Raw genomic sequence first — 26,785 nt, 5'->3', positions numbered from 1 at the left:
AGCGGTAGTGTAGCGGTTTGCGCGCTGCGCTACGAACCCGGCGGCCCGAGTTCCATTTCCGCTCACGGCCATCACCATTTAAGATGTTCTGAACCGGTCATGTGCCTTCCCTAGGTCGACTCAGCCTCAAATGAGTACCTGGTGCGATGTGTGAACATCGTCACAAGGGAGACAAAGGCGGCAGGGCGTGGTGTTGGCCACCCACCCCTTCGTGTGCCGTGCCGGCTTTCATAGGTGCTCGCTAACATAACTTGCCCCAATAGTCATCTAAGGCTATACGGGAGATTTTGTCTTTGTTTTATTTTGTGATTGGTGGCGTGTTCAGTTGATTTTGTTTCACGATGTGGTGAGAAGTCAAGAACTCGGGTTTGGAGTCTCGTCTACCAAGAGAGCGACCTGGGGCATTAGTCTGCCAGTAGGGCGCGATTATTGCTTCTGCTGCTGTGAAATGACAATTGAAGAATTCGCGATGTCATTTTCGAATCGGGCAAACGTGGCTCCCTGACGCCTGCACACAAATGACCTCCATTGTGACGGAGAGGGCGCTGAGTGCTGTCGCGGACGTTGCACGCACGGGAATAATTGGGGCGGCCGCTGGGAATCGAACCGCTGCCGCTGGCTGTAGGTGGTGTGGTGAAGGTTGTGTTTATGGGTGACGGTGTGATGGGTGTTGCGTGCTTTGTCGCGGGTGATGTGTGACGTGATGGGTGATTGTCCATGCGCAACGCGAGATGTGTGGTCGCTGTATTTTGTCTGACGGATGGACAGGCTTGTGTGTGATTGGGTGAAGAGCGATGGGTGATGTTTCCTGTCATGTATGATGTGTGTACAGTACTTTGCGACGAGTGATGTGTCTGTCATGTACGAGCTGTGCACCGCGTGATAAGTGCCCCTGTTATGTAATTTTGGGCGCTGGGTGGTGATGTTTGGGTGCGGAAGGGTCGACATCGTTAGCTGGAGTGGTGGGGGAGAGGAGGGGTAAATGGGGTTCAGGAAAGACAAGACAATGGGAGTGGGAAAGATTTATACACAGCGAGAGACAAAGGGGTACTAGGAGGCATTGGCGGTCAGAGCGAGGGGGAGTAGGTGGAGAGATTGGGGGACTGAGACAGGAGCAGCGAGACGCCGGAGGGACGGGAAGAGGATGAGGCGGGAAGGCGTCTGGGGGGGCCGAGGAGACGGAGGACGAGGTGACTCGAGCGGTGGGAGTAGGGGGTGGGGTGGGGGGGGCATGGTAGTAGGGGGTGGGGTGGGGGGGCATGGGAGTCGGGGGTGGGGTGGGGGCATGGGAGTCGGGGGTGGGGTGGGGTGGCTAGGGAGTAGGGGGTGGGGTGGGGGGGCATGGGAGTAGGGGGTGGGGTAAGGGGGCATGGGAGTCGGGGGTGGGGTGGGGGGCTAGGGAGTAGGGGGTGGGGGGGCATAGGAGTAGGGGGTGGGGTGGGGGGGCACGGGAGTAGGGGGTGGGGGGCATAGGAGTAGGGGGTGGGGTGGGGGGCACGGGAGTAGGGGGTGGGCGGGGGTAGGAGTTGGGGGGAGAGGCGCGACGATTTTCTGATGCGGACTGAATCTTAATGCGGTGACGTCACCACCGTCGAAATCCAGCAGCAGCAGAAGCAGCAGCAGCAGGAGGAGAGAGGAGGAGCGGGGAGCTCTCGCGCTTCATCACGGGGGCCCCGCGCCTCCCTGCCCCCCGCGGGCTCTGCCTAGGGGCCCTGGCAGCACCATGCGTGCCCCGTGGGTGCTGTGGGCCCTGGCGGTGCTGGCTGAGGTGAGGAGGGAGACTCCGTCTGGTGCCGATTCACATCCCGCGATCCCCTCCTTTGTGCTGCGGCGAGCGCCGCCTGGCTCGGTGATCGACACCGCTACCATCATCACCACCATCAACATCATCATCACCACCATCATCATCACCACTACCACCATCATCATCATCATCACCACCATCATCATCACCACTACCACCATCATCATCACCACCATCATCATCACCACTACCACCATCATCATCATCACCACCACCATCACCACTACCACCACCATCATAATCATCACCACCACCGCCATCATCATCACCACCACCGCCATCATCATCACCACCGCCACCATCACCATCATCACCACCATCATCATCACCGCCACCACCATCACCACCACCATCATCACCACTACCACCATCATCATCACCACCACCATCATCACCACTACCACCATCATCACCACTACCATCATCATCATCACCACCATCAACATCATCGCCACCGCCGCCACCACCACCATCATCACCACCATCAACATCACCGCCACTACCATCACCACCACCATCATCACCACTACCACCATCATCATCATCACCACCACCGCCATCATCATCACCACCACCATCATCATCACCAGCGCTCTCGCTGTTTCCATCTTCACCGCCACTACCATCATCATCACCATCATCACACTCATCACCATCATCACCAGCGCTCTCGCTCTCTTCATCATCATGGATACCACCATCATCATCCTCACCACTATGAACACCACCACCATCATCTCTAACGCTTCCGCTGTTGCCATGGTCATCATCATCAGCATCGTTGTGGCGGTCCTCATCGTGATCATCATCTGCGGGTCACCGCCATCATCATCGTCGTGGTCACGCTGCGCGCGCGCCTCCCCTCCATCCCTGGTGCACTGAGCGGGGTGCGATGAGCGGGGTGCGATGAGCGGGGTGCGATGAGCGGGGTGCGATGAGCGGGGTGCGATGAGCGGGGTGCGATGAGCGGGGTGCGATGAGCGGGGTGCGATGAGCGGGGTGCGATGAGCGGGGTGCGATGAGCGGGGTGCGATGAGCGGGGTGCGATGAGCGGGGTGCGATGAGCGGGGTGCGATGAGCGGGGTGCGATGAGCGGGGTGCGATGAGCGGGGTGCGATGAGCGGGGTGCGATGAGCGGGGTGCGATGAGCGGGGTGCGATGAGCGGGGTGCGATGAGCGGGGTGCGATGAGCGGGGTGCGATGAGCGGGGTGCGATGAGCGGGGTGCGATGAGCGGGGTGCGATGAGCGGGGTGCGATGAGCGGGGTGCGATGAGCGGGGTGCGATGAGCGGGGTGCGATGAGCGGGGTGCGATGAGCGGGGTGCGATGAGCGGGGTGCGATGAGCGGGGTGCGATGAGCGGGGTGCGATGAGCGGGGTGCGATGAGCGGGGTGCGATGAGCGGGGTGCGATGAGCGGGGTGCGATGAGCGGGGTGCGATGAGCGGGGTGCGATGAGCGGGGTGCGATGAGCGGGGTGCGATGAGCGGGGTGCGATGAGCGGGGTGCGATGAGCGGGGTGCGATGAGCGGGGTGCGATGAGCGGGGTGCGATGAGCGGGGTGCGATGAGCGGGGTGCGATGAGCGGGGTGCGATGAGCGGGGTGCGATGAGCGGGGTGCGATGAGCGGGGTGCGATGAGCGGGGTGCGATGAGCGGGGTGCGATGAGCGGGGTGCGATGAGCGGGGTGCGATGAGCGGGGTGCGATGAGCGGGGTGCGATGAGCGGGGTGCGATGAGCGGGGTGCGATGAGCGGGGTGCGATGAGCGGGGTGCGATGAGCGGGGTGCGATGAGCGGGGTGCGATGAGCGGGGTGCGATGAGCGGGGTGCGATGAGCGGGGTGCGATGAGCGGGGTGCGATGAGCGGGGTGCGATGAGCGGGGTGCGATGAGCGGGGTGCGATGAGCGGGGGGCGATGAGCGGGGGGCGATGAGCGGGGGGCGATGAGCGGGGGGCGCAGCGCGCGCGGTGTGCGGGGTGCGGCGTTCAGAGTGTGCACGGTGCAGGGTGAGCTGTGCAGGGTGGAGGCGGTGCATTGTGCTGGGAGCAGAGACAAGGGATGGAGGGGTGCACCGTTCTGGGCACAAAGATGCAGGGCGTAGGGATGCGTAGTTTAGAATGCGCTGGTGGGGGGCACGTGAAGAGACGAAGCAGGGTGCAGACGCGCAGCGTGAGCGTAGAGAGGCAGAGTGGAGGGATGCAGTGCAGAGCGATGCAGGGCGCAGAGAGGCAGAGTGGAGGGATGCAGTGCGATGCAGAGCGCAGAGAGTCAGAGTGGAAGGATGCAGTGCAGTGTGATGCAGCGCATAGATAGGTAGGATGCAAGCACATGTGATACGTGAATAGCCGTAGCAGGGCGCCGATATTTCAGGGTGTGGTGTCCAGAGGCAAGGGACACAGGGAAACAGGGCGCGGGGAGATGCGAGATGCAGGGGGTGCAGGGAGTGTGGGTGCCGACTTAGAGCGGTGGCGGGACGCGAGCGGATACGAGACTCAGGCATGCGGGGTGCAAGATTCATGGTGCTGGTTGTAGGAAACGAGGTTTGCTACGTGCAGGGTGCTGGGTACGATGTGTAGGGTGCAATATATAAAATGCTGGGTGCGATGTGCAGGGTGCTTATGCAGGGTGCTGGTGCAGGTTGTTATCTATTGACGGGGCTTGGATGACCGCTCTGGCAGATGAAGTGTGTCGGTGTGTGTCTGCTCGTGTGTGGGTGTGTATCTGCATATGTGTCGGTTTGTGTGTTTTGCGTTTGTGTACCGGCCGTGTCTGTGGTGTGTATTTCAGTGTCCCTGTGCGTGTGTGTCCGTGGGGAGCGGTAGTGTAGCGGTTAGCGCACTGCGCTACGAACCCCGGGTTCCACACGGCCAACACCGGTAACGAATATCTGAACCGTTGCTGAGCCTCCCCTAGGTCGACTCAGCCTCAAATTATTATCTGATGCGGTGTGTAAACATCGCCATTGGGGAGACAAAGGCGGTCAGGGGTGGATCTGGCCACCCACCAGAGCGTGCACCGTCCTGGCCTTCATAGGAGCTCGCTAACAGCATTCACCCCAACACTCTGTCAAGGCTATACGGGGGATCTTTGTCTTCGTGCATTTCAATTGCGGCGGTGCGTCAGCGCGTCCGCGTTTGTGCGAATCTACGCGGTTGTATTTGTGTCCCTGCGCGTCCCTGCCCGCGTGTCTTTGTATCGATGGTTCGGATTCGCGTGCGTCTGAATGCGCCTCTTGTCCGATGTCTCGAGACTTCGTCTGCACCATCGCGGACCGGGAGGCTCGCCCCAGCCGGCCCTCACAGTGGGGCCATCAACGTGCCCGACCCCCACTCCCCCCCTCCCCTCAATAGGTGCTCGCTAACAGCACTTGGCCCCAATAGGCTCCATGCGGCTACACGGGGGTCTTTGTCATTGTGCGCGTGTGTGGCTGTGGATTGTCTGCGTGGTGGGGAGCGGTGGCGTAGCGGTTAGCGCTTCGCTGCGCTACGAACCCGGCGACCCGAGTTCGATTCCCGCTCACGGGCAACTCTGGCGACGATTATTTGAACCGGTTTTGGGCCTCCCCTAGGTCGCCTCGGACTCAAATGAGTACCTGGTGTGATGTGTAAACATCGCCATTGGGGAGACAAAGGCGGTCGGGCGTGGTGCTGGCCACCCACCCCCTCGTGTATCGTCACGGCCTTCATAGGAGCTCGCTAACAGCACTTGCCCCAACAGTCTGTTACAGGCTATACGGGGGATCTTTGTCTTTGTGTGAATCTGCAGGCCTTGCTCGGAGTCTGTGCGCGCCGCGTCCTCGAAGCTCCGAGTCGAGGACAGCGCCTTCACCCGGGTACGAACCCAGCCCCTCTGGGCGCTCACTCGCGCTCCTCGTTTGCCTGGCGAGTCCCGGCGTTTATCACCGTCGTCCAGAACGCACCACTCACGTGCAGCCCCTCCTGGTGGCTGCGGGTCGTTTATTCGGCTCCGTCTCCCCATGATGTCCACCCGTAACTTGAGACTCGCAGCTGCCAACTCTTCCGAGTCACGAGCAAAGGCCTCCTCCAGTTCGGGCACAGGGCGCGTGCGCGAGAGGATTCCATCTCCGGAGAGGCGCACGCGGTCTCTTTGCGAGGAACACAACGAAACGTCGGAATACCGCGTCCGCGTTCGAGATCCCAGTTCCCGTTTTACAGAATCCGGCGTGAAGCAGCTCGGCTGATCTATGACGCTGCGCTCCCCGATAAATTCCGGTCACGCCTTCCCCGTATCGTTTGGTGGCTTGCTTTATTTCTCACTCGCGTATCGCTTCTGCGTTAACCTTGCTGACGTAAGTGGGAGGCTGTAGATTTCTAAGCGGGGGTTTATCTGGCGCGGATTCCCGGCACAAAAGAATTGCGGTCATGTTTTTCTTCTTCCCATTTTTACTCAAGCGGTAGGTGAGCGGGTCAACCGCGTGACCTCTTGACCCCCCCCCCCCCATCACGTTGACACCCCCCCTCCACCAACCCCCGCAGTGGAGGTGGTCACGTGCTCGGGGAACGTGAGCGGTGCGCACGTGGAGCGGACGCCACGTGGGGCGCAGCGCTGCTCCCCCGCGGAGCCGCACCCCCACGGCTCCCCCCCGGGTCGCCGCGACTCTAAGGCACGTGGACGAATCTAAACGCGCTATCTGAACGCGCAATCTAAACACACAATCTAACACACACACAATCTAACACACACAATCTAACACACACAATCTAAGCGCGCAATCTAAACACACAATCTAACACACACACAATCTAACACACACACAATCCAACACACACAATCTAACACACACAATCTAAACACACAATCCAACACACACAATCTAACACACACACAATCTAACACACACAATCTAACACACACAATCTAACACACACAATCTAACACACACAATCTAACACACACAATCTAAACACGCACTCTCGCGAGTAGTTTTTTGTGTAGCGTCGTCGTCGTCCATGCAAATCGCAGCTCACAATCGCCAAAGAGGAACCACAGACACGAGCGGGGAGGTCGCTGCTAGGCGGTGAGCGGCTCCCTACCACCAACGATTCCTCATCGGTTATCTCGACGTTCAGATGCTTCCCACCAGTTACTGGAGTCGTTCATACACGTGGGAGGAAACCGGGAGCACGCGGGGGAAAAAAACCCACGCATGGAAAGGGGGCAACGCTGTATCTCATTCCAAAGGCACAGAAGATGTTGGTTCACATTTGCTGTACTACATTCTACTGTTAAGCAAGGGTTTGGCACCTCGATGGGCGTGATGACGACGGTGATGATACAGATCGCCAGGATGTTGAAGAACATCGTGATGAGAGTGGCGAGGTTGACATAGTCAACGTGACGATGATAATTGTACCGATGATGACACTGATGCTTCAGATGATCGGCATGATGTTGCTTCTTCTGCTGAAGATGTCATGGCGATGATGCTGATGATGATGATAATTGTCATCATAATGATAAATGATGCTGATTGTCGTGATGATGATTCTGGTTATGCAACTGAATGATGATGTTGATTGTCATGACAATGACGCTACAGCTGCTGATCACTGTCCGGATGATGATGGTGGTCGTTCTGATATTGCTGCTTCTGCTACTGATAGTGATGGCTGTTGTCGTGCTGTTGATGCTGCTGCTGCTGATGCTACTGCTGATGATGATGTTGCTGCTACTGATGATGGTTGTTGTGCTGTTGATGCTGCTGCTACTGCTGATGATGACGATGCTGCTACTACTGATACTGATGCTGCTGTTGCTGATGATGGTTGTTGTGCCGTCGATGCTGCTGACGACGGCCAGCCTGTGGGTGCCCGTGAGCGCGTGTTCTCGTGGAGGGAGCTCAGCCGAGGTGGGGACGCCTCCCGGCGGCAGAAGCGCGACTGGGTGATCCCTCCCATCAGCGTGCCTGAGAACGACAGGGGTCCCTTTCCCAAGCACCTCGTCACGGTCAGGGGCCGTCACCTCGTCACACGCCCGCACGCACCTCGTCACGCCTCGTCACGCACGCACTCACCTCGTCACACCTACACTCACCTCGTCATGCACTCACCACGTCACACACCCACTTACCTCGTCACGCACTCACCTCGTCACACCCACACTCACCTCGTCACGCACGCACTCACCTCGTCACACTCTTATCCCGTGACATACCCACTCACCTCGTCACACCTCGTCACGCACGCACTGACCTCGTCACAAACACCCTCACCTCGTCACATACTCACCTCGTCAGACACCCAGAAAGACACACTCTGCATGTCCCCACAGAGACACGCTCTTCGTGTCCACACAGAGACAAGTCACGTGCCCACAGAGTGAGTGGGCCCACACCGAGGCCTCGCATCACCGTCGGTGTCCGCGCCCCTTCCCACCGCACGCGTGAACCAATCAGCACTCATCAGACTCCCTGTCCATTCTCCACCGCCACCACCGTCACACAAGACAAAGACAAAGATCCCCCAAATAGCCTACGCAAGTGCTGTTAGCGAGCACATATGAAGGCCGGCACGGCACACGAGGGAGGGGGCGGGGGGGCAGCACCACGCCCGGCCGCCTTTGTCTCCCTAGTGGCGATGTTTACACACCGCACCAGGTACTCATTTGAGGCTGAGGCGACCTAGGGGAGGCCCAGGACGGATTCAGATAATCGTCACCGGTGTTGACCGTGAGCGCGAATCGAGCTCCGGTCGCCGTGTTCATAGCGCAGCGTAGCGCTAACCACTACGCCACCGCTCCCCACCACCGCCACACACACAGACACAAGACAAAGATCCCCCGTGTAGCCTTCACCGCCTGTGAAGGCAAGTGCCGTTAGCGAGCACCTCTTAAGAAGGGGGGCACGGCGCACGAGGTGGCGGTGTGGCAAGCACCATGGCCGGCCCCCTCTGTCTCCCCAGTGCTGATATTTACACACAACGGCACCGGGTACATACTTGAGGCCGAGTCAACCTAGGGGATGCACAGGACCCGATTCGGAGAATTGCTCCTCACTCGTGATGCTATCCGTGGCTGGGAATAAAATGCAGGAGCTGAGATTTAGAATTCGGGTTCGCTCCGCGCGATGGGAGCTTTCCCGCAGGAACTGAAATTCTGCAAAAGTATCTCGGCGCGTGGAGCGAAACGTGGGCCATCGTGCCGAGCAACGCGCGGTGCGACCCGACCACACCAACCTCGCTGGGAGCTACACAGCAGCAGCAGCGGCGGCACAACGGGCAGTGCAATTACGGCCCCACTTGTCGTAGTAAGGAAATGAAACGCTTGCTCTTTCTATCCGTGGGGGTCCACGGGCAAACGTCCCCGCGTCTGCCCCCCTTAATCGGGAGCTCGGGCGCGTCTCACGGTTTGGGGGGCGTGGTGCCGTGCAGGTGAAGTCCGACAAGGACGGCAGCAGCGAGCTCCGCTACAGCGTGACGGGCCCCGGCTCCGACCTCCCTCCCATCGGCGTCTTCACCATCAACGCCATCACGGGCCGCTTGTACGTGACGCGCTCGCTGGACCGCGAGCACATCGCCAGCTACCAGGTGTGTGAGCGCATCGCCAGCTACCGGGTGTGTGAGCGCATCGCCACCTACCAGGTGTGTGAGCACATCGCCAGCTACCAGGTTTGTGAGCGCATCGCCACCTACCAGGTGTGTGAGCACATCGCCAGCTACCGGGTGTGTGAGCACATCGCCACCTACCAGGTGTGTGAGCACATCGCCACCTACCGGGTGTGTGAGCACATCGCCACCTACCAGGTGTGTGAGCGCATCGCCACCTACCAGGTTTGTGAGTGCCGGCTGCAGGTGCCTGCGGCCTGCAAGGGGCAGGGGGAGGAGGAGGAGGAAGGGTGGCGCGGTCTGTGTGAGCCGGAGCAGATATCGGTACCATCGTCCATAGGGGGCTGAGGTTAGAGACTCGCCGTGAGTCCCAGGGTCTCATTGTGAGGGTCAGGGTCTGACCTTGAGGGTCAGGGTCTCATTGTGAGGGTCAGGGTCTCATTGTGAGGGTCAGGGTCCCGCTGTGAGGACCAGGGTCTCGCTGTGAGGGTCTGAGTCTCATTGTGAGGGTCAGCGTCAGCACCTCACGGTGTTGATGTCTCCACAGCTGCGAGGCCACGCCGTGGACCTGAACGGCAACCAGGTGGAGAACGCGGTGGAGCTGCTCATCCAGGTGATCGACCAGAACGACAACAAGCCCGACTTCTCGCAGGCCCTCTACAACGGCTCCGTGCCCGAGGGCTCCCCGCCCGGTGAGAGGTCGCTCCGGCGGGCGGGCGGGCGGAGGCGGAGTAGACGGAGTGGGTTAACGGGCGAATGGGGAGCCACGCTCCCGTCATCATTCAGCTTAAATAGACGTGGGGATGAAGAGGGGGTACGGTGGGGGAGCCGGGGGAGGGGGGTTACTCCTGCGCTCCGCTCTCCGCTCCGCTGATCGCGCCGTCCTTGGGAGATGCGGGGGGGGGGGGACGTTACGCGGGGGGGGGGGGCTGTTACGCGGGGGGGGGGGGGGCTTCTCCGCCGCGTTCGATCGACGCGCGAGCGGAACGCGCGTCGATAGCGCCGAGTGATGGATGCGTGGCCCTGCCACTCGTTCATCATCGCAGGGGAGTTCTCACCACTCCCGACCCTCCGTCCCATCTCAAGGCCCGACCGGCCCCCGTGGCCCCCCGGGGGAGCGGAGATTCACCAAGTCGATGGGACGCGCTCGGCTCGCATCCTGTCCCCCTCGACTCCAACACTCCAAATCTCCACTCCCGTTATCCCCCACTACTCACCCTAATCCCCCTTTCACATCTCCATTCTCCTCCACGTCTCCACTCCTAGAGCGCTCCACTCTCGACGTCTCGCTCCTCTCCCCTTCCGTGCCCTTCGCGGGCACCGCAGTCCCATTGTGGCGGCCACTGAGAAGCGGCCGCGCACCGACAGAAGGCGACCGAGCGTGACAGACACGACGAAGCACAAATTGGAAACACTCGACCCCCCCCCACCCTTCCCCCATCTAGTACCCGATCGGTTGCTGCTAAGATGTTCGCCGCAGCGATGTGTAAGTGTTGTGTGCCGCGATAGGCCTCGTGTGGCCGCAGGCGGGGCGAGCTGGAAGTGGCTACGGGCCGACACGGCCAGCCCGGACGCTGCTGGGCCCTCGTCCCGCACTCTCAACCCTCTCCACCGCAGCTTCTCTCAGCGCTGCCCCCCCCCTACCACGCCGCTCCCTCCCCTCCCTCCCCGCTCCCTCCCCTCCCCGCTCCCCGTTCCCCCGCGCCGCGTGGCCCCTCCCCCGGCGAGGAGTCCGCTCCGCTGCCGGTGACGACGTCGCCGCTCTGCGCACTGAACCGACACACCGTCCCCCTCTCCCCGCCTCCTCTCATCCCCCTCTCCTCTCTTCCCTCTCCCCTCATCTCTCTCTTTTTTTACGATCAGAGGAAACAAGAAAATTATCGGTGTAGTCGGCACTTTGCTTCGTCCATCATTTCGTTTTTTTTGGTTTTTTTAATGCTTTGCTTTATGTAACCCCCCCCCCCCCCTTTTAAATGAAAGACCCAACAAAATATATATTTTTAACTACGACAAGTGCTGCATCTGCACGCAGCCCTTCCCACAGTCAAACGGCCTCCGACGGATAGCTTATATCTGCATGCAGAGCTCTCCGTCATCTGCCACCGAGCACACGGCCTCCTACAGCACCCACTGCTCCTTGAAGGCCGGCACGGCGTGGGTCAGCCGCGTGTGGCAGAACTCCAGCCCACTCACCCTGGCTCCGACCAGAGCGCGGAAGATGCCTAGGCTGCTGGCCGGACGTTGCCCCTCAAGGGCCACCTTCATTGCCCTGTATATGGCGAGCTTGGCATAGCCGAAGAGCACGTTGACCAGCCCCTGAAGATTCCCGCTCCCCTCAATTCACCCATCTCCCTTCTCTATTTTAATCATTCTCTTTTTCTCTCCCTCATCTCCCCCAACCTCCCTTCTATTATCTGTCCTTTAACCCCTTCCCCTCTGTCCCTCATCTCCCCCTAACCCTATCACGTCTCCCTTCACATCTCTCTCCTCTCCCATTTATCCTCGACCCGCATCTCCACCGACTCCCTGCTCCACCCCGTCTCCCCTTTCTTATCTCTTCCGCATCTCCCCGCTTTTATCTCTCCCCCTCGGGACCACGGCTCTCGGTGTGTGCCTCTCCGACCTTGTTGCTCACACTGAGACACAGCGGCTTCTCGTGGGTAATGGGGGGAGGGGGGGGCAGGGTCTGTTTCACTCCGGACTCTTCTAGGTCCGCTCAGCCTGAAATCAGTGCCTGATGCGGTGGGCGTCAGGGATTGATGCCATCAGAGGGCCATCAATAAAGGGCGCTCGACGACGAAAATATTGGAATTGGTTCTCGTTATAACCACGAATCAAGTCAGCCGAAATGCGCGCGTTCTCAACTCATCTCAGAAAAAACGCCCACACCGCTCCGAAAGTTCGCGAGCCGGCAATCGTCTCCAGTGGAATGCCAGGAAGGAACGCACCGAATTGGCCACGCGTGAACACGTACTGGAGGAGGAATCCGATGAGCTATAAAGCTCTTTTTTCGCAGATGTCCAGTAGGCGTACCCACACTTTACCCCTCCCCACGCGATGACCCGCCGACCGGCTAACCGTGGTGAACCCCATGACTGCTGCCGGGTTGACAGTCAGTGGCATGAGCACCGTTGTTTCGAACAGCCGCGCCGTTAAAGAGGCGAATTCGTCCTGCGCGCTGCTCCCAGACGGCTCGATCTGTGCGGTGAAGCCCGTCATCGGGTTACCGGACAAAGCCGGAAAGAAAAAACACTGAAACATCCTCGTCCCAGTGGCTCGGCGGCAGAGCGAACGAGCGGCTCATAGACAAAGTGACGAGTTCAAATCCTGGTCGTGGGGGGTTAACTCGGCCCATCATCCTTTGGGCAGGGCATGCACGGGGGGGGGGTCGATAAAACGAGCACCGACTCTGTACGGAAGTCAACACTGGACGTCTAACGGATAGACTCGGCCCCGCCAGAGGGATGTGGAACTTCCCACGTTTCCGGCGGAAAAAGTGCTTGTAAAATAATTCGATTTAAAAAAGAAAAAAAAACATTCCGGGGTGGCGAAGCGGCGCCGCGGGGGCCCGCCGGAGCGGCGAGGTGGCGCTGACCGTCGGTGCCGGCCGGGCAGGGACGCCGGTGATGCGGGTGCGGGCGGACGACGCCGACGACGCGGAGCAGCCCAACGGGATGGTGCGCTACAAGGTGGTGTCCCAGGAGCCCGAGCGGCCCTTCCCGCACATGTTCACCATCAACAACGCCACGGGGCTCATCAGCACCATCGCCTCCGGGCTGGACCGCGAGGTGCGCCCTCCCCGCAAACGCGTCGCTGCCTGCACCGTTGTACCTAGACAGGCCTACTTGCAGCACGCTCCCTGCACCATCAGACCTATACAGGCATACATCATGGTACCTGCACCATCAAATCTATAGACTCACACAGCAAGGTACCTGCACCATCAAATCTATAGACTCACACAGCAAGGTACCTGCAACATCAAATCTATAGACTCACACAGCAAGGTACCTGCAACATCAAATCTATAGACTCACACAGCAAGGTACCTGCAACATCAAATCTATAGACTCACAGCAAGGTACCTGCAACATCAAATCTATAGACTCACACAGCAAGGTACCTGCAACATTAAATCTATAGACTCACACAGCAAGGTACCTGCAACATCAATCTATAGACTCACACAGCAAGGTACCTGCAACATCAAGTCTATAGACTCACACAGCAAGGTACCTGCAACATCAAATCTATAGACTCACGCAGCAAGGTACCTGCAACATCAAATCTATAGACTCACACAGCAAGGTACCTGCAACATCGTACCTAGACAGACGGTACTTGCAGCATAGTACCTGCAGAATGGTACCTACAGCATGGTACATGTAGCATCGTACCAGCAGCATCATAGCTACGCTTTGTACCTGCAGCAGTGTACCTTCATGACCCTATTGCCATCTCTCGTACACCATACGCTCAGCCTTATACCCGTGTATGTGTCTCTATGGATGTGTGTGTCTCTGTATGCGCGTGTATGTGTGCATTGTGGGGGAGCAGTAGTGTAGCGGAAAGCGCACTGTGCTACGAATCTGGCGACTCATGTTCGATTCCCGCTCACGGGCAACACCAGTGACGATTACCTGAACCGGTTATGGGCATCCTCTAGGTCGACTCAGCCTAAAATGAGTACTTGGTGCGGTGTGTAAACATCGCCACTGAGGAGACAAAGGCGGCCGAGCGTGGTGCTGGTCACCCACCCCCTCGTGTGCCGTGCCGGTCTTCATAGGTACTCGCTTGCCCCCAAAGGCTTGCCCGACAGTCTGTTAAGGTTATACGGGGGATCTTTGTCTTTGCAAGATGTAATCACTTCCATCTGCTGCAGGCACTGCACGGTGTGCCTGAGTGTGTGTGTGTGTTATTATGCACGCGTGTGTATCTTGCCTTTCGTGAACGCATTCATACCCGTGCATGTGTGCACGTGTTCAGTGTGTCTGTGTCATTTGTCTCTGTGCGTGCACGCGCACGTTTTTGTGTGACCGATGCGATGCGGTACGTACACGCACGTACGCGTCCAGGTCTGTGTCGGTGCGTGCGTGTGTGAGTCTCCGTGTGTGAGTCTCCGTGTGTGAGTCTCCGTGCCGCGAGACGCAACGACCCCCCCCCAACCCACCCCCACGTGCCGTGTGCGAGGCACCGCGCTCGGACTCCACTCCCCCTAAAGCCGCCTCTTAAACGGCGGTAATGAGCTGGGGACCCGCGCGGGGACAGCCGTGGCGGTGAAAACACGATGCCCTGTGCCTCCGGATCCCAGATCCTGGGACCCCAGGCCCCGGATCCCTGACCTCAAGCTCCCGGCACCAAACCCCCATCCCAGCCGCGGTGACATCAGCCATTCGCGAAATTTAAAAAGTGGCGATTTTAATGAGAATCAAATTAAGCTTGCGCCGGGAGTGAAATTCCCTTCGGCCCACTTAGTCTAAAAATAACAACCCAGGAATGTGTCATTATGGCGACCCTTGTTTCTTGGCACTGTTAATAATATTCAAAATAGGAGTAATAATATTTGTTTATTTTGTTCAGCAAAGCTGCAAAGCTGCAAAGCTTAACAAAATTCTAATAAAGCTGTAGCTGGGCCTTGATGTGTTGTAGCAAGGCCTAATTGCATTGGGATGTTTGGCCAATCCCTTGTCAGGATATTTTTGTTCGCGGAAAATTTACGGATGATGGTAATTAATATTTTCGTACTATTGGTGGAACGTGTCGGAGAATACGTTGACCGATTAGATGGAGCGATGAAATTAGCTGGAGTATCGGTGTTGGGCGAACTATTATATGGTGGGATCTTGAGAGATAAAGGTGGCTCTTGGAGGCTTTTATCCAGCAATGGATTGACCATGGCTGATGATGATTACTAGGCGTGTAAAGATTCACCATTTAATATCGATTGTCATCCTTGCGATACGTCAGTGAATGTATTTAGGATCCGTCGCATTAACAGTGTTGTCACGCGCTAGGGGTTGGGGAATCTCGGTGATGTGGGCTGTGTCCGGCACACGACCTCATTTCACACGTCCCACGGTCACACGAGGCCTGCCACTTCAAAACGGCACTCAACCACCGTTTATCCGAACATCACAGCCAACCTAATCGGTTACGGGGGGGGGGAGATATTTTTGACCTATTTTTAGCCAAAGGGGACTCTTGTTGCGGTGGCAGGATCTCGCTAACTTCAATAGTCGCTCGCTAACTTTGCCGTGACAGAAGGAGCCGGTGTACAGGCTGCGCATCCAGGCCACGGACATGGAGGGCACCTGGTTCGGCCTCACGAGCACGGCCCTGGCGGTGATCCACGTGATGGACGTCAACGACAACCCACCCGAGTTCCGGACCTCCACGGTAGGGCAGCTGCACGGCAGGGTGGCGCTATAAAGGGTGGCTCCATTTATAGGGTGCATCCACGGTGGAGCTGCTCCAAAGTAAGGCGGCTCCACAGTTGAGCTGCTCCACGGTGGGGTAGCTCCAGGGTAGGGCGGCTCCGTGGTAGTGCACCTCCACCCTAGAACGCCTTTGACGTCCATAGAGGCACCACCATCACCGTCATCGCGTTTTCTTGAATAATGCGACGCCCACGAGCGATCGCCCACGATGCCGTCGGCGTACGGTCGCGACCTCGCGCGGTGGCTCCGCACAAAAGCGCGCGACGGCATCGACGTGTCAGATCGATCGGCCCGGCGTGGCTCTTGTGACCCCCCCCGACCCCCGGCCGCAGTTCTATGGCTACGTGCGGGAGAACGTGCGCGACGTCACGGTGGCCAACATGAGCGTGCTGGACCTGGACGGGCCCGGCACGGCCGCGTGGCGCGCCCGCTACGCCGTCCTCCGCGGGGACCCCGGCGGGCACTTTGCGGTGCACACCGACCCGCTCACCAACAACGCCATCCTCACCGTGGTCAAGGTGAGCGCCCCGGGGCGAGAAGCCAAGGCGACGGGGCGAGTGTGGGGCGAGGAACTGGGCTGAGCGAAGGGTGACGGCGGGTGAGGAGGACCGAGTGATGGTGAGCCGGCTGGACAGCTGAGATTGTTTTATTCTTAATGCCGCCAAAGGTCGTGTTCAGCTCTCAGCAACCCTTGGGTTAGTGTCCAGGGCTAGGGTTATGGTTTGTGGCTAGCTGTTAGTGTACGGGATTAGGGATAGCGTTAGGCCTATGGCTGTGAGGAAGGAAATGGTTTCACAGCCCTCCTCACCCCCGTCCTCCTCACCCCTCTCGCCCCCCGTCCTCCTCACTCCCCAGCCCGTGGATTACGAGGTGGACCGCCGCTTCGTGCTGCTGGTGGAGGCGAAGAACGAGGAGGAGCTGCAGGGATCCCCGTACGCGCCCTTCTCCACGGCCACCGTCTCCGTGGCCGTGAGCGACGACAACGAGGCGCCGCGCTTCTGGCCCGAGCGGCGCACAGTGCGCGTGGCCGAGAACGTGACGCCCGGCACGGCCATCGGAAACCTGTCGGCCCGCGACCCGGACTCGGACATGAGGCAGACCGTGCGGTGGGTGAACACGCAGACGGACGCGCACACGGACGCACACACCCAATACAAACACACACACACGCACACTTAGACACACCGTGCAGAGACTCCAGGAAACGGCAGATGGGAGTGATTACATCTTACAAAGACAAAGATCCCCCGTATAGGCTAAACAGACTGATGGGGCAAGTGCTGTTAGCGAGTAACACCTATGAAGGCCGGCACGGCACACGATGGTGGGTGGGCGGCCAGCACCACGCCCGGCCGCCTTTGCCCCCACCCCTGGTGGCGATATTTACACACCGCACCAGGTAATCAATTAAGGCCGAGTCGACCTATGCGAGTGCGAATCGAACTCGGGCCGCCGAGTCCGTAGCGCAGCGCGCTAACCGCTGCACCACCGCTCCACACTGGGATGCTCGCTGACGGCATTTGCTCCAACAGTCTGTTAAGGCTACGAGGGAGATTTTTGTCTTATATACACACACACCCAAACACTCACACACATACGCTGGTGACGATGATGATGATGATGATGCCGATGATGCTGTCCCAGGTTCTCGAAGCTCAGTGACCCTGCGGGCTGGCTGTCCGTCGACGCGCTCGGAGGTCGTGTGGTGACCACGGCCCCTCTGGACCGCGAGTCTCCCTTCGTCTCCTCCGGCTCCTACGTGGCCTCCTTCATCGCCACGGACGGCGGTGAGGCCCACGGTCTCCTTTGTACCCCACCGCGTGTCCAACACACGACCACCTGGCCTCCTGTAACTCGCTTCCTCTGTCTGTGCTGCGTATAAAATTAGGTGGGGAGTGGTTGCACAGTGGTTTAGGGCGCTGCGTTACAAACCCAGCGACCCGAGTTCGATTCCCACCGATGGCAAACACCAGCGATGGATTAACTGAACCGGTCCTGGGCCTACCTTAGGTCGACTCAGCCTTTATCAGTACCTGGCGCGGTGTGCGGTGCTGGCCACCCACCCCCTCCCGTGTGCCATGCCGGCCTTCATTGCTGCTCCTCACTGACAGATCTTGCCCCAACGGTCTCTGTCAGATGCTACATGGGGGGGGGGGAATCTTTGTGTGTGTGTGTCTGTGTGTGTCTGTGTGTGTCTGTGTGTGTGTCTGTGTGTGTGCGTGTACACAGCTGGCGGCACGGGCACGGGCTCGCTGCTGTTGGAGCTCGTGGACATGAACGACAACGCGCCGGCGCTGCTGTCGCGCGAGGCCGAGCTGTGCCTGCGTCCCCGCGCGCGCCGCTCCCTGAACCTGACGGCGACGGACGCGGACGGCGACCCCAACGGGCAGCCCTTCTCCTACGAGCTCGCGCCCTCGCCCCCTGACGTGCGCCGCAACTGGACCATCAGGCGCATCGACGGTGCGACGGCGCCCGACTCTCGAGAGGGTGTCTCCCCCCCCCCCCCCAAATGGGTCAAAGGGGAGCGCTCCGGGGGTTCGGGGGTCGACTCGGAACGCCCGCGGGTTGAAGGGGTCAAAGGGCAGCCTCGTTTTGAGAGGTTGAAAGGGAACGTGGAGTTCAGGGGTCAAAGAGGAATCCATGGATTCCGGACAGGCGTGTTTTATGTTTAACATTTCTTTATGCCCCCTTTAAATAAGGTCATGCTACGAGGCCGGTTCAGGGGATGGAGGGGGTCTAGGTCACCGAGGGGACAAAAGGGGGCTCAAACAGGTCGAGAGGGAAAAGGGGAATGATTGGCGGTAAAGGGGGGAGGGTCCGGGAAGACAAGGGGATGGAGCATCCAGGACGCCCAGGGGGACGAGGGGAATCTGGGGGCGTGGAGTAATGAAGGGGATGTAGGGAATCATGGCTGGCTTCAGGCATGCAATGGCTTACTCCTTGAGAACGACGTCACGGCTGCACTGGGAAACCAGGGCGACGCGTCATTGCGGCAAACGCGCCTGCCGGATTAATCCAGGGTGGCCTGCCGCGTTCGAACCGCGAACCTCTGCAACAGCGAGCGGCGAACGCGCCGCCATCGCTGGTCCACCGTCACCCGCCACCACCCCCCCGCTCCCCGGGCGACCTCTCTCTGTGCGCGCGTCCCGCCCCAAGCAGGCCGCAGCGTGGAGCTGCAGCTGCGCGTGCCGCAGCTGCCCGTGGGCCGCTACGCGGTGCCCGTGCGCGTCACCGACTCGGGGAACCCGGCCATGAGCAACGTCTCCGTGCTGCTCGTCAAGGTCTGCGTCTGCACCGACGACGGCGAGTGCGCGCTGGTGCAGCCGCTCGTGGCCGCTCTCGGCACCGGCGCCATCATCGCCATCCTCACCTGCGTGTTGCTGCTGCTGGGTGAGACTCCAGAGCCGGGCGTCCCGTCCACTACCACCCCCCGCCACCACCGCGCTCGCTTGTGCTGGAGTGCTGTGTCCCCTCCCCCCCGCGTGTCCCCGTGCCCCTGCGACCGCGTGTCTCTGCCCCGTGTACGTCCCCACATTTATCTCGTCTTTCTCCCCATCTCCCTGTGTTGACGCTTCTATCTTCTGTCCTCGCATTCAAACGTCTCCGTGTGCCTCGATGTCCACATGCCCCTACATCCTCTGTCAGCATGTCCCCTGTGTCCCCGTGTCCCCCACGTGTCCCCATGGCTTCATGCCCAGTGTCCCCTGTGTCCTCGTGTCCCCCACGTGTCCCCATGGCTTCATGCCCCATGTCCCCTGTGTCCCCGTGTCCCCATGTCATCTTGTCCCCGTGTCCCCCACGTGTCCCCATGGCTTCATGCCCCGTGTCCCCTGCGCACCTGCAGTCCTGGTGCTGCTGCTCGCCGCGTACTCGCGCCGCCGCGACAAGGACCACGCGGCCAAGGAGCTGCTCTTCGAGTCGGAGGAGGACGTGCGCGACAACATCCTGCGCTACGACGAGGAGGGCGGCGGCGAGGAGGACCAGGACTACGACCTGAGCCAGCTGCAGCGCCCGGGAGACTCCCCCCTGCGTCGGCCGGAGTGCGCCGGCCGCGGCGGCGGCGGCGATGCCGGCACGGCCCTCCGGCGCCTGGACGAGAGGCCCACGGCCAGCCCGGGCCCTCGCTACCCGAGCCGGGCAGCGGGGCCCCCGCAGCACCCCTCCGACATGATGGACTTCATCGGGGAGGTGAGGAGCGGGAACGGGAGACTTTTGGGACGGGACGGGGCGGTGGTAGGGGGGGGGAACGGATCGTGCGTGGGTCGTGAGAGCTGCACACCGTGGCGGGGTTTGGCCATGTGTGCGTGCGCGTGCACGTCCGTGTGTGTCCGTGCACGCGACCGTGTGTTTGTGCACGCGTGTTCGTACTTGCATGTCGACGCATCTGTGTGTGTAGGCGTACACCTGTGTCCATGTAAATGACGGGAAAACCCATCCCAACAGAAGAGTGAATGCGAGCTGGAAACGAATATATTCAATAACACTGCACGTGCTTTTGCACACTCGTGTGCGCTGTTTAATCTACGCGCGCGCTTTATACACGCGTACCAGTGTTTGTGCATTGGACTTTTTGTTGTTGCATGTGCGTCCACGTGTCCGCGTGTACACACACAGCCGTGCGCCTGTGTCTGCGCGTCTGTACCTGTGTGTGTGCGTGTTCATACTTTCGCTCGCACGTCTGCACCCGTGAGCGTTCACCGGCGCGTTCCGTGCTCCCGCGCGCGTCCCACGCAGAGCCTCCGCGCGGCCGACCAGGACCCTACGGCGCCCCCGTACGACTCGCTGCTCATGTTCGACTACGAGGGCAGCGGCTCGACGGCGGGCTCCCTCAGCTCCCTCGAGTCCTCGTGCTGCTGCGGGGGCACCGAGGGCCCCTCCGGGGGGGACCCCGACCACGACTACGCCTACCTGCGCGAGTGGGGGCCCCGCTTCCGCCGCCTCGCCGACATGTACGGCTCTCACGAGTAGCGGCGGGCGGGGACGACCCCTCGCCCCGTGCCAAGTCTCCAGTGCCAAGTCTCGTCCCCTCCATCCCCTCGTGCCCTCCTCCTCCCTTCCTCTGCCCCCCACCCATCCCTACCTACTCAGCCTTTTTCCGAACGGGCTTCATTTCTCACCGATGATTTTCCGCGTCGCTAGCTCGAGTTGGGTAGGTGGCACGTGGCCCTGGCTAGCCACAGCCACCGCAAAAGTGGAGGTATGCTGGATGCGGCGGGTCAGTCGTGAATACATTTAAGTCCTGGGGGCTACAACACCGGAGTACCCCCCCCACCCCACACTCTGCGGCGGGGCGAAGAGAGGCCACCCGCTCCACCAGAGCGTGCCATGCTCTCGGGAAGAAGCCCCGCGGGCGTTGAGGCTTGGCGCTCGATGCCCACGCGGCTGGGCGCTGTCGGCCGTGGCCTCGTGAATATCCCGGAGCCCCCGCGATCACGGGAAGAAGCCACCGAGTAGCACGAGGCCGCCGCCCGCGATGGAAACCACTCATGGACGAGGCCCCCCCCCCCCCCCTCAACCGGCGGGGGGTCCCGTGGGCCATGAGTCCAGCCGCGAGCTGGGGCAGCGTTGCGCACGCCGCGTGATGGCGGAGCTGCCGCGTGGAGATGGAGGTCTCAAATCTCTACCCGCACGCCGCGGCCCTCGCCGAGTCTCCACACGGGAGCTCTCATTTCACGCCCGTCACTGAGAGGTGGTGGTGGTGGTCGTGCTTGGCGTGTGTAACCATTGTGCGGGTGGCGGTGGTGGCCCAGTGAGATGTCGCCTCCCGTGTTTGCCCCAGGGGCTGGCTGCACGAAATACCTTTGGCCAGGTTCGTTCACAAGTTGGCGCGGCAGTTGCATCGTGCAAACATTCCCATGTTCTCCCGATTGCAAGACGCACTTGATCCCTACCCTCGATTCTAAAGCAAACCTTGGGGGTGGGGGGGTCTGGCAGTTGCGTGAGCGTGACCAGATATGCATAACTTTATTGACACAGGGCACAAGTTAGGGGTGCGTCTTACTTTCAAGAGCATCTTATAATCTGGAGAATGTGATATTTGTCTTAAGTCTGATGATGATAATAATACCAACGTGATTTCTTTAACGCTCCATCTTTGTGTTCGTGTCCTTTCTCTGTACGTGGCGGGTTTGTTCCTCCTCCTCCTCGCGATGAAGGATGAAGTATCGTAACACGACTAACGCTTCAATGAACGCCGCGACGTCCAATGCTGTAAATATACGTTTGAAAGAAAAAAGTGTTCGCATCTCAACGAAACGGCCAAAACGCATCGAATGGCCTTGCCGTTTGCCCCACCACCCCCCCCCCCCCCCCCCACCATTGGCGGCTGTGGGGATGTCGGCGCAACTTCACCAAAAAATCCGATGACCCCTTCCCTCGTCGGGCAGGATTCCCCTTTGCCGTGCGAGGTCTCGCTCAAGGGAGAGAGGCGCTGGCTTAGTCAACGGAGGGCAAGTGCAAAAAAAAACGTAATTGTTGTACTGTACTACGCTCCAACCGTCTATGCGCGCCACCTTCAACTGTTGTACGATCTAAGACCCCACCACCACCCGCATGGCGTAGGGGGAGGCTCACATCCAGCAGTGGATTGACCAAAGGGCTCGCCGTGTAGACGTACTGTGCGAGGGAAAGGACCGCGAGGGGTGTCCGTGAGACCGCCTGCCAGGGCTCTGGGGGGACGCATCACGCTCGCTCGCCGCCAGTCGCGGTGCAAACACGTGGCGGTGGTGGCGGTGGTGGTGGCGCGGTCACCCTCTCGCTCGCCCACGTGGGGCGGTTGTTGTTGTTGCTCGGGTGGTACCGCGCAATGCTCGGCACCATTGTCTGACGTTTCTCTCCACGTGCCGGGAGGTTCTTCAGGAACCGCACGCGTTGAGCAAAACGTCAGACAGCCGTGCCGAGCATCGCGCGGCACGACCCGGCAAACGCGGCGGAGAGCCGTACGGTAGCACAACCGCGAAAGCCAGGCGCGATCCCCCTCTCACCCACGTTGACCATGAACTTTGCAAATCGCCCAAGTACAAGACACCGAATGATGTGTACAGCACCACAGGCCCACTGGCGTGGCAAACATTGTACTGCCAGTGACAGAATCATGCCCTTTACTTACCCGGGAAATTCTCGTTGAGTCTCAAAACTTTTTTTTTAGGAGAGCCCTGCAGCATTTGCAAGATTAGTCAATTCCATTATAAAACTTTGGCTTCGTATCAGAGAAAACTGTAGTAAACTGAAAAAAAACCCACCTCGCATACGATGGGTGGGGGGAGGGGCACCTGGCACTGCCATCTCCTGGCCACACCTCGCAGCCCCACGCCTACAACGCCTGGCAAGCCCTGGTGCTCACCCCTCCAGGAACTAAGCAGGCCAGAGCGCGATTAGCGTCTGAGATCCGACGAGTTCTGGCGCATGTATCGGTGATAGGGCCATGTGGCACGTAACTGCGCCTTTCCGCAAACCTCATTCAATAAACCTGTGACCTTAGAACCGTTGCTGAGATTTGCAGCCAATTAGGCCAATTAGATTAATTGAACCCGCTTGGCTGTAAGCCAGCACAGCACACTGTCGGGAGGTTAGGGGCCCAGAGGTCGGCTATATAAAACCACTTAACTATAATATTCCCCTAGCGGCTTCTTTAAATCCGTGTTAATTAAGGAGGGCGGGGGGATTCTCGCGTAAGGTGTTTTATTCACGTGGCGGCAGACGGACCCTGGTCGGAACGGGGACTGCCCCTGACCACGCCACAGTCGGATCCCGGGGAGAGGAAGAGGTGGCGAGGGGGGTTGGGTCTCCCATGCCAAGCAATGCCACGTGCCAGATCGGCTTTACTGTTAAACTTCTCAAACCCCGGAGCAGGCACCCGTCTCCCTCCCCCCTCTCTCTCGCTCTGTCTCTCTGTGCCCTGTCCCCCGCTAGCTTTGGAGGAGAGACGCTTGCAGCGCATTCTCGCCCCCCCCCCAACTCCTCTCGAGTGTTGATGTCACGGGGTCGGCGGCGGGTGGTGGTGGTGGGGGAGCGACGCACGGGGTCGCATCATCGCCCCCCCCCCCAGTGTGATGCATGCTTCAAGGATGCTGCCGTGCGCGCGCGCGTGCCTGCGCCTACCTCCGCGGCCTCCTCTCGGTTCTGTGTGTGTGTGTGCGTCTCGTCCACTTTTTACAGCCCGGCTTTTTGTAAACCGTGCGCCCGTGTGCGTGGATAAGGGGAACGCAGCTCCGGCTGCCGTGCGTTTTGTACTCGTGGCGCGTGAACGCAGCGCGCGGGGCGCCACGTGGCGCCACGTGGCGCCGCTGCCACCGCCGTTGCTGCGTCCGCGGGGAAGCGGAGTCGTCCACCAGAGTCCACCACGCCCGCGCCATCAGTCGCGCAACCTTGGCTGCATGCAACTGTGGCTCGTCTCTGCAACCAATCGCGAGCAACTGTCACAGCCGCTTGCGTGCGTGCAGTAGAGACGGAGACTCTGCTTTCAAGCAACTCAATACATTGGTCAATAACAGCTGGTGCCTTCAAATACAAATGTATGACGGAAGGTCCATTGCCAGAAACGTCGTCAATTAGATTATTTTCCGTTGAAGGCCACAGTTTTATTGAGGAACGTGTTGAGTTTGTTGCTGTTGTTGATTGTGCTTGTGCACCGCTGCCAACGCAGCAGTAACAGCGTGTCGCTAAATAATTGGCCCACTTTCGAGTTTCGAGCGACCCTGCTTTGGCGATTCGGTTGCCCAACCGGCGGGGCCGAGGTGTGGTGGAGCCGGCGGGAGAGGTTCTCGTCGTGTCGTCGTGTCGTGCTGTCGAGCGTTCCGCGTGGACGCCGCCGTTCTCGCCGTCTTGTCGCGTCCCCACTCGGGGGGGGGGGGGGGGGCACGAACGCCCAGTGGTCGCGTGCCCCGTGTTTTAGCAGCGCCGAGTTAAAATGTGCAACACAAAGCCACGGCGTGTCCTCGAAATAACAGAAAGCCAAAGTGATGTGTCAGCTCACATGATCATTGGGGCGCTCACCTGCTATTTTACAGCCCTGAGCCAGTGGTAAAAATTAATCGTTCCCGTGGCGGGTTTGAGTTTATCCGTAGGACAACCACTGTTATTGACTTTGGAGGGATGGTTGATTGAACGAATCTATTCCCCCTAACCGTGATTTGACCTCACAACCTTAAGATTAGTGAGCAGCTCGCTCCACCGCTAGGCCACCGAACCTGGGAATAGCGTGGGCGGATATTCCTTGTCCCGCACATAGCAGAGCTTTTTTAACACCCCTAATACTTGAACACAACATTGGAAGGATATTGAAAATCGCACTCCCGAAGCTCAGTCAAGTTATCGTGCAAAGCCACGATGCTAACCGCGTCGCCAGCCGCGTCTCTACGCTGCTCAGGCAGTCTCAGTGTGGGTCTCTACTGAAACACTATATACTGCATAGCATTGGATTGTACGTGACAGAACTGGCTTATGATTTTCCATGGTTTCAGTGGCGTAGTATTGAGCATAAGGCCACAATCACCTCCATAGCCTGCACGGTATGGGGTGGCCCTCATTCAGCAGTGTATTAATATATACACCACAGCATCATATCTATTTAAAAACAAGTTTGGCAGGCTGGCTGGCGCGCGGGCGGACAAGTGCTCCGTGGTGACGTCATACGCACATCTGCGTGATGACGTCACATTCATCCCACCGCGTTGATCCGGGTTCGTGCGTGCCGACGTTTCGCCTCCCCACACCCACCCTCCACCCCGAATTTGTATCCCGCGAAAATACGCGGGCGGTACTGTTTCGCATTGCAAGCTGTGAATCGGATGCATGTGGTCGTCATGTACCCCATCACTGAATCATCCTCGGTATTTCGAGGACATGCTGTACTACCTCCCGATGTGTTTTTTTTCTTTGTACTCCGTGCAGCTGCGAAATTTTTGCGCGTTCACAGGGGCTGGGACACGAGGCAAGAAGCGCCGTCGATTGCCTCGTGCCGACGACTCCTCATCTGTGATCTGGCCTCCTGTGCTTTTCTCGCTGCGGAGTGACGGCGGCTTCTGTTTTTTACTCAAATAAATCTGTGTCTCACTTTTTGCACCGCCCCGTGCCAAGCCACTCACTGGAAACGCGGGTGCGACAATGAACCGTTAATGTACCGGCCCGTTATCCAACGCTCAATGAGGGTTCACCTGATGCCGTGCAGGTCATTTGGGGGGGGGGTTACTTTAGCCATATGCTTCACCACGCTGGTACAAGCGGGTTTATAACGGCGTGGAGCACAGACGTGGTAGCACCTAAGGGGCCGTCCATAAATGACAAATGACGTCACGCACCTGAGGGGGGGGGGGTCAGACATTTGTGAAGATGTGTGACGAGGGGGGGGATTTGAGAAATGTGACGTCACATCAAAATGCGCAACTTTAAATAAATATAGACAACACGTTCTACTTAAATAGACTTTTTTTATATGTTTTCTCCTACAACATCAAAGTGCAGCGCCACATTAAATACGCACTACAATGACAATAGTTTAAAGCGATTTGAAGCATGTTTTTTTTTGGGGGGGGGCAGAGCTTTGTGACGTCATATTTGAGGGGGGGTCTGACTTTTTGTGACACCGTGTGACGAGGGGGGGGGGCAAAAAACCATCCAAAATCGCGTGACGTCATTTATGGACGGCCCCTAAGTACGGCAACTGACTTTGATTTTACTTCACTGCTCTCTGCTGATGCTGCACACAACAGCGCCCACCTCCTGTTTGTTTTACACGGCGGTCGCATATCCAAGCACTCCCTACCTCAGGCTCAATCCTGCTTAGCCCCTGAGATTCTGATGAGACCGTGCGCATGTCCCCGGTGATTTGGACAAACACGGGTGACATTCGCCAGGGACCTTTTCAGCACCGTGGAGAGCGAAAAAACACTCAAGGATCACAATGGGTAAGTTACAACTGAGATACTTGGGAGTATGCAGACAATGCGGGGGTTTTAAGTTAGCGATGACTTTGAACGAGGAAT

General features: G+C 59.1%; 1 protein-coding gene across 1 annotated transcript; it reads left to right on the top strand.

Moving 5' to 3' along the window:
• The first annotated feature begins 1,563 nt into the window (after positions 1–1,563).
• On the top strand, positions 1,564–25,865 carry LOC116952196 (cadherin-2-like). The gene is made up of 15 exons (XM_032971328.2): positions 1,564–1,768; positions 5,570–5,636; positions 6,301–6,428; positions 7,625–7,771; positions 9,193–9,348; positions 9,914–10,058; positions 12,982–13,154; positions 15,628–15,762; positions 16,136–16,321; positions 16,659–16,909; positions 17,448–17,590; positions 18,033–18,263; positions 18,963–19,193; positions 19,648–19,991; positions 20,538–25,865. The coding sequence occupies exons 1-15, from the start codon at positions 1,724–1,726 to the stop codon at positions 20,769–20,771; spliced, it is 2,616 nt and encodes an 871-aa protein (XP_032827219.1). The 5' UTR covers positions 1,564–1,723; the 3' UTR covers positions 20,772–25,865.
• The last annotated feature ends 920 nt before the right edge of the window (positions 25,866–26,785 follow it).

The sequence above is a fragment of the Petromyzon marinus genome, chromosome 45 (genome assembly GCF_048934315.1).
Source record: "Petromyzon marinus isolate PM22_M1 ecotype Great Lakes invasive population chromosome 45, UKy_Petmar_22M1.pri1.0, whole genome shotgun sequence".
Lineage (NCBI taxonomy): Eukaryota > Metazoa > Chordata > Hyperoartia > Petromyzontiformes > Petromyzontidae > Petromyzon > Petromyzon marinus.
Note: the sequence above shows the minus strand (reverse complement) of the source record. Positions and strands in the feature narration are given on the sequence as shown.